Source organism: Oncorhynchus kisutch, linkage group LG25 (assembly GCF_002021735.2).
Source record: "Oncorhynchus kisutch isolate 150728-3 linkage group LG25, Okis_V2, whole genome shotgun sequence".
NCBI classification, from domain to species: domain Eukaryota; kingdom Metazoa; phylum Chordata; class Actinopteri; order Salmoniformes; family Salmonidae; genus Oncorhynchus; species Oncorhynchus kisutch.
In genome coordinates, this window is record NC_034198.2 from 25,784,279 (window position 1) to 25,792,608 (window position 8,330).

Sequence of the window (8,330 nt, forward strand, 5' to 3'; positions counted from 1 at the left end):
AACAATACCGGAAAAGGACATGTGGGGAACAGAGGGTTAAATACACAACATGTAATTAATGGGATTGAAACCAGGTGTGATGGAAGACAAGACAAAACAAATGGATGGCTAGAAGACCGGTGACGTCGACCGCTGAACGTCACCCGAACAAGGAGAGGGGCCGACTTCAGAGGAAGTCGTGAGACTTGCAAGCCTCCGCCTTTTTCCAACAACTTTAGTGCTAGATGAATAGGATCTGGAGAATATGATGTTCCTTACATTAATTTATTTAAGCTTTAACCATTCTACCCCATGCTCCACCTTATATTATTTATTTTATATAAAGCACTAATTGTCTTTAGTTTAGGATTTTCTCCGGCGTAGTTACAAAATCATAACATTTGAACATTATGCGCTATTCAAAGCTGCAAAAATAATTGATTTATTAACAACACATAGCGTTTTAACGCATACTTTTATTTGGAAGGCAAATCTGAAAACCGGAAGTCTTAATGCTGCCGACATGACGCTACATCTTTGTCTCTAACGTGGTCAATCAATATATCATATTTCCTGTCGAAGTCCACCAGGTAGCAGATTTGAGCTACTCTATGGCGCAGCCGTATCATCGGAGAGAAGTGGTGCGTTGTAACCATATGTTTGTGTTGTAACTCCTTGGTGAGATCAAACAGGCTGAGGGATACAAATGTAACAATTGTTTCCAACACATGTAACAATTTCGCCGGTTAAAACTTAACCATGAATAGAAGAGTATTATAAACCATTAAACAGACGAAGTCTTACAAATTATGTATTTGCTGTATGTTTCAAGCGTATTTATTTATTCTATTTTGGGGTGGGGGCAAGCTTGCTTATTGCTATTGGTCAATGGTGCACATTTTTTTCTGACTCAGTGGTGTTTCCTGATGTCATGCTGCTCACGAGTAGGAGGCTGTGCTTTTTTTGAGGAGGTTGAGTGCGAAATAAAACTCTGGAAAAGATTCAGGAAAGGAACTTCAAATCATACGGGTTGGAAACATTTTCTCTTATAGGATTTATTGCTTGGGGAATTCATTTATGCACAGTGGGGGATTGACATCAAGTTGTCTGCTTCGTCTTTATAGAAAGGCTACACTTTTTCCAGTCATGGAAACACTACAGAAGATAAGGGACAGTTCTTGTGAAATTCCAGTTGATGTCAGATTTAGGAAACGAATAGTTTGGCAAAACTTGGATTAACTGGTCGCTGGACGACGGTTCCATTGGTGATACCACAAGGCGATGCCTCCCCAGGGCGATGGAGAATATAAACCTGTAGCAGTGTCGGCGGCGGTCCCACCGGTTCCCCCTCGGAGGGTTCGGAGCAGAGAGTCGTTTTCGGGCTCCAAGTGTCGGTCCGGTGGCGTAGAGCGCAAAGTGAAGTGTGTGCTTGTCGGTGACGGGGCAGTTGGGAAAACGAGCTTGATTGTCAGCTACACCACAAATGGATATCCAACTGAATATGTCCCAACTGCTTTTGATAATTTTGCAGGTAACTTGACAAATATGTGCCTTTTTTTTTTATAAATCGGCTATTAGGACTTATTATTCGTATTTTTGGGCTATGCAAGTTCTTGTTTTTATCGTGCGGTTTTAACGGGCCATTTATGTGAATTCATGAGTAGCCTACACTGAGTGCACAAAACATTAGGAACACCTTCCCAATATTGAGTTGCACCGACTTTTGCCCTCAGAACAGCGTTCCACAGGGATGCTGGCCCATGTTGACTCCAATGCTTCCCACAGTTGTGTCAAGTTGGCTGGATGTCTTTCTGGTGGTAGACTATTCTTATACACATAAAAACAGTTGAGTGTGAAAAACCCAGCAGCAACTTGCAGTTCACACTCAAACCGGTGTGCCTGGCCCGTACTACCATACCCAGTTCAAAGGCACTTAAATCTTTTGTCTTTTTCATTCAGCCTTTGAATGGCAATACATACACAATGTTTCAAGGCTTAAAAATCATTCTTTAACCTGTTTCCTCCTCTTCATCTACACTGATTGAAGTGGATTTAACAGGTGACATCAATAAGGGATCATAGCTTTCACCTGGATTCACCTGATTAGTATTTCTTGAAGGAGGTATTCCTAATATTTTGTACACTCAGTGTATATTTTAAACACAGACTGACAAAACATTTCTATTCAGCTTTAGTAAAAATGTTTCCAATTGTCTTCTGCCATACATTGGCGGCAACAGGAAGACTATGGTAATTATTATACTCAATAGTTTGTTCATTACAACACTATTCAGTCCGTAACAGTATATAATGCCATTTTGGTTACTAATTTCTTTGTTATATTGGCTGATTAAATGTATAATTGGTTTTTTTTCAGCGGTCGTGGCAGTTGATGGCAAGCCTGTAAAACTGCAGCTTTGTGACACAGCTGGCCAGGTTTGTAATTAAAATACACATATATGACAGTTTGATATTATCTCAACTATCCTGGAAGTGTGAAGGATTGGTTAAAAACATACAAGTTGACCTTTTTTCTGTTCCTAGAATATCTCAAACTTGTTCTAACCCCTATGCATTACTAGACTAGCAGATGTAAAGAATGAGGTAAAATGTAGTCTACTAATGTAGGGGAGTGAAGTGATCTGTCTAAATTGATGTGCTCCAGCAGTGTTTTTGTCGTGATTCTGCACCAGAAATGAGGTTACTCAGATAAACGTTGACTCCCCCACATGGGAGGGGGTAACCGGCTTGGGGGGATTACAGATAGGAAACCTTAGAATTGTAATGAATTGAATCTGAGCCTGGAAAGGAAACGTAAGCTTCGGCACAGCTGGGGCTGGTCAGAGGAAACGCGAGATGGGTCTGTTTCTGAGGAGCAGAGCAGGCTGGAGAGAGTCAACAGTGGAAAACAGCCCTGGAAAGCAGACCAAGAGAGATCTAGAGCGGTTCTGTCTAGACACAGGCTGTGCTCTGTGAGTTCATCGGGTTCTGATTCGTCTCTTTGGAAAGCGAGCAGAGAGGCTCTGAGAGGATAGGCTTTTCATTAGACACCAAGACAATGCAAGCAATATTGTTTGCAAGGTGTTTGGAGCTTTATACAAGACAATGCAAACAATATAGTAGTTATAACTTAGTTAGGCCTATTACATAGTTAGACTTAGCATACATTGACAAATAATCAAGATGACATTTGCGCTTGCATGCCATGGATAATTAGCTCTCATGTGACAGCCCAAAATAATAATTGTGAAAGCACATGCACCAGCACCCCCCCATGCAAATGTGAGAAAATGATTGAGCCAATTAATCAAAATAATATTAATGAGCTTGTCACCGATGTCACCCAGCTCCCCTCTTCATAACAGAGTCTTAGCATAGCATGTATTTAGCATACTAAACATGCAGAAGATTTCCTGAATACCAACTACAGTGTCCCTCACTGTTTATGTTGTTGACCTCATTGGGTTCCTGAGGATGGAAATACACTATTAAAATCTCTTCCAGGAAGCAATGGGTACACACAAGCTGGGTGTATCAGAGAAACAGATGAAAGCGCGAGAGAGCAGGGAATGCATGCTTTGTCAATAAACAGCAAAATATATTCTCAGTGGAATGCCATGGTTATCTTTCCTCCAGTTGAAATCACAGTAGAACTAGATGTTTTGGAGATATGCAAATGTAATCTGAATGTTGCGTAATATGTTTGCCAGATAAAAGGACTAAACACACATTAGCGAAGATAAGCACCCATATTGGCGTCAGTGCAATGGCCCATGGGTTAGATGCTTACCGCTGTAAATCCCCTGCAATGCTGTGCTGCCACTAATACATGATATAAATGATGTCACCGCTCCACTCCATCTCTTTAGCTGGTGAAAATTACATATCTCTATACTTATACTTAGAGTTTGGCAGCGGGGTAGTGGTTGGCTGTGCCAACTGCAAATCATAAATGTTTTGCTCCTGTACCCTCTCAACAGCCTCATCACACTTTTCACATGATTTAGCTGCATGATCATCATCACAAATTCCTTTTGGGAGTCAAAAGTGTGGACTATGGTGCATGTCATTATTTTAATCTATAATAGACATGTTATAGCAATTTAACAATGCTCCCTCTCTTCTCCAATTTAGCTGTTGGCAGTTTTTTTGATTTAGCATTCAAGATATGCTGGTCGGAATAAACAGTGCCTTCAACAATACATTACGCAATGGTATGTCAGTCACCAACATTGGAGGAGATTAAAATCAACTACATGCAATGCTGAAAGTGCTGTCCCCAGTCAGAAGAACTATGGCATGTAAACAGAACACTTTCACTCTAACAGAAACCGATAGAAGTGTCATGTGTTGTCAGGCTGTGGACATGGATTGTGTTTTCCTGCCTGCCAGAGAGACTATGTCATGAGGCAGAGGCTCCACTAGTTACAGCCATGCACATGGTGACATCTTAGCCAATAAGAGCAGGATTTTCCTTCTCTTAGTTATGGCTATGCCCTTTCCATTCCTGCACTCAAATACCTTTTCACAAGGAGGAATATTGTGTTGAGCATGGCCATTTTTGGTTCTACTAGTTATCAGGTCGTGTCATGAACCCACCTCTCCTCTCCTCTCCTCTTCCCGCAGGATGAGTTTGACAAACTGCGTCCGCTCTGCTACACCAACGCAGACATCTTCCTGCTGTGCTTCAGTGTTGTCAGCCCTTCTTCTTTTCAGAATGTCACAGAGAAATGGGTGCCAGAGATTCGCCGGCACTGCCCGCAGGCGCCGGTGGTTCTGGTGGGAACCCAGTCAGACCTGCGGGAGGACGTCAAGGTTCTGATCGAGCTGGCAAAGTACAAAGAGAGGCCAGTGGAGCCCCAGGAGGCCCAGCAGTGTGCCGAGGACATGAGGGCCGTGTCATACATGGAGTGCTCCTCACTCACCCAGAAGAACCTCAAAGAGGTGTTTGACGCAGCCATCGTGGCCAGCATCCAGCACTCCGACAGTCAGCAGCAGCATCGACTGAAAAAACGGACTCCAGATAAGATGAAGAAGCTTTCTAGGTCGTGCTGGAAGAAGTACTGTTGTGTGGCCTAGCCTCTGTCTGCACGTGCGACAGTAGGGACGCATGGGTGCCAATTCTGGTTCCATGTCAGCACGTTAAGAGTTCAGGACAGTAAGGAAAACAGCGACTGGAATATGGGCGAAGGTCTGATCTGGAGTATCTGAGATATGTGAAGGTTAGGCCTCACTGACCTTGTGCTATTTTTGCTTTACCAACGTGAACTGCAATGGAGACAGATCTGACTTCCCTCAAAGTGCTGTTTGATAAGACTACTCATTGACTTTCCCCTGTGTTATATCCATGATCCTGAAGGACACACAGCTTCCAATAGACAACTGTGAAAGATCAAACCCTCTTGATAACTAGGAGGGTCTATGTTGTTGTTTTATTGACCTGGTTTACTCTGACCTTTCCCATGGTAAGTGTATGTAAACTCAGATTAATTTGGCATATGACATTGAGTCAACTTCCCGACGTGGGATTTACCGTCCCTTTGATTTAGTAGTTCCTATGTTAAAAGAAACATGCAGTGCTGTAATCAGATAATTTGAGGAGAGTACTGTGTAACTTTCATTGTTTTCATTCTGGTTCTTGTTTAGCTTGTCGTCTAATGTATAAACCACTCAAACACTGTTTTTCAGAATTTATAACTGGTATTTACATTAGGACATGGGTTCTGTCTAAGCTCAAATGAGGTTCAGTCTCCAGCTATGTGCTGGAATTCTAACTGGACCTGTTGAGCTTTGGTTTACTTGACCATAACACCACCTAAGGATTTGTAAACAAATATCGCCATGGCAACATTTAAAGGGCTCCTTATGGGCTTCAAATGCATGTGTAACATGTCCACTGTTTGATTTATGTGTCGGAAGGTATGTTTAGGTCTACTGTGAGGAGGGGACAAATTGCGTTTTTTAATGTCGTCTATTTTAGGAGTTTAAAAGTGGAAGAGCAATATTTTATTTAAAATTACATACAGAATGTCAACCTAATACAACTCGTTTGTCTATCAATCGTTTACTGTCCACGTTGTACACAATATAAGTGAGTCAACATTTCTTTGTTAAATTCTTGAAAGTCTTTTAAACTTTTACCAAGAGTCACACAAATGATGTACTAATACTCTTTTGGGTTGTTTATTAGTTTTGAAGTGCAATGTTAAGCATTATATTATAGCAATGAATGATGATCTCCTCCAAAAATGAAATCAACTTTTTCAACGTAATATTTCAATGCAATATGTCGTTACTGTGAACCATGAATTATATGTATACTCACTGCAATCTTTTATTTCCTGCATGAATGTCCAACTGAGAACTGTACAGCAACCAGACCTGTGGACTATAGTGCATAATTAATTGTATATGAAGAGGCAGTTTAGATATTTAGATTACACTGAATAAAGAACAGGTCTAATGGACAACACATTTAATGTGTATCCCTGTTGTTATCAGTTGACTTTGCCCACCCGTCTATTCTGCACAATTTCCTTTACTCTGGGGGTTTACAATGTCTGTTGTGGTATCATGTTTGATTTAAATCATGATAGCAAAAATATATATCTGATTGAATGGGCCTAATGGCCTATGTAATGCTATTTTTGTTTGGTTATGTGTGCATTGGAATCCTGATAGAAGTGAAGGGTTAAATAGGAAAATAGGTAATGGATCAAACTATTAGACACTCCTGGTTACCAGATTCCCGGGAAGTTCAGACAATTTGGAGAGAATAGGGTGATGTCAGCAAAATAATACAAACCTGGGTATTCAGATTTCCTTAGATAAAACACCACAGGCAGAAACATCCCCAGACGACTAGGCCAAAATAATACAGAGATAATAGAGGGCTGACTGCAGCTGAGTCAATGTTAACTGATCTTAACTACCATACTCTGCTATCTGTTATTAATGACTATGAGCCAATCAAGTCATTTAGTATCTTTCTGCAACCAATACCCTGGAAAGAGCGTGTTTACTATCTTGAGCAAGCTTAACAGAACCATCATCTTGGAACTGGTTGAAAAAAGGTTGTCAATACCTATATTCCATATCACTGGGATGTCTGTCTCTGTAAATACCGTGTTCTGATTTAGGTAGGCCCATAGATATGACATTATTTGAATTTCAAAATGTTAACCGTCACTTCTTTCAGTGATATTGTGTTTCAAGCCTTGTAATAGCTCTTCCAGTAGAATGCCAAACTAAACCTTGGGGTAAATGATAGTTACCTGCATGATCATGTTAACCTCCTTAGATGACCTGGATGTGTCACCTGTGGATGTGTGATGGACCTCTGAAAGTGAATTATGATTGAAGACAGAGAGAATGGAGAAGTTAATGTTTCACTGGATCACTTAGTAGACCATGTTGCATCAGCAGTCAGTTAAATGTTTATCATCACATACACCATGAATTTACATAAATAATAACGTACAGCAATGTATCTACTCGTTATGAAATACTAGTTATTTCTTGAAAAGGAAAATACAGGGACATGGGTGAAATTGAAATGTGACATAAATGCTTTAAATAGGATGGGCCTTTGGATGTGATGTGGGTATGCGGTAAGTGTTAGTGGACAGTGGTGCACATACCTTTGGACAGTTGTCTTTTTCTAGGTCATTTTGAATGTTGGCTTCTTCATAGCGTCATAGAATTTTCAAACTGTATTGTGTATTGTAACAGTATTGTGTCGATTATTTTCTCAACACAAATGCATTTAACAATGATGCATTTCTTCAAATGAGTATCTTTGTAACAGTGCACATCACATGGTGTACTATATATACTCTTGAGTTTCCAAGCTATGACTTCCAGCAAACATGGAGGTTCCATGATCTATGTTCAGGGCCCTGTGGGGGATGGGGTTGTGGGGAAATAACAGCTCGCATTCAGTGTAATGTCAGAACAAAGACCTGTTTGTCTGTAGTTTGATACCTTTGGAAAATAAAGAATATTTGGTATACAATCTGGGTTTTGTGTTTGTTACATTGGAATGGATTTGTCAGGGTTTTGTATCTGAAACTCTTTTCCTTTGTGATATTTGTAATTACCTATTTATTACAAATTAATGCTTGATTGACTGAACAACTATGGCTCAATACTGGATAGTGTAATTATGTCAACTGTATTAACATAATCCGAATACAGTCAATATTGTAAAAATGTACTTGAATAGGGAGAGTTTATGCAGCTGAAATTGAAATATGAAATTAAATGTTGATATGGAAAGCCCCTGATGCTTTCACTTGCAGTCACAGCTATGAGCCATTAGGCCAATCATCTGGAGTCTTTATCAGTCACTC

At 40.4% G+C, this 8,330-nt stretch overlaps 1 protein-coding gene across 1 annotated transcript; it reads left to right on the top strand.

Annotated features, from left to right (window-relative positions):
• Positions 1-847: 847 nt before the first annotated feature.
• On the top strand, positions 848-7,993 carry LOC109870230 (rho-related GTP-binding protein RhoU-like). Its single transcript, XM_020460635.2, has 3 exons — positions 848-1,510; positions 2,357-2,415; positions 4,606-7,993. The coding sequence occupies exons 1-3, from the start codon at positions 1,261-1,263 to the stop codon at positions 5,056-5,058; spliced, it is 762 nt and encodes a 253-aa protein (XP_020316224.1). The 5' UTR covers positions 848-1,260; the 3' UTR covers positions 5,059-7,993.
• Positions 7,994-8,330: the final 337 nt, after the last annotated feature.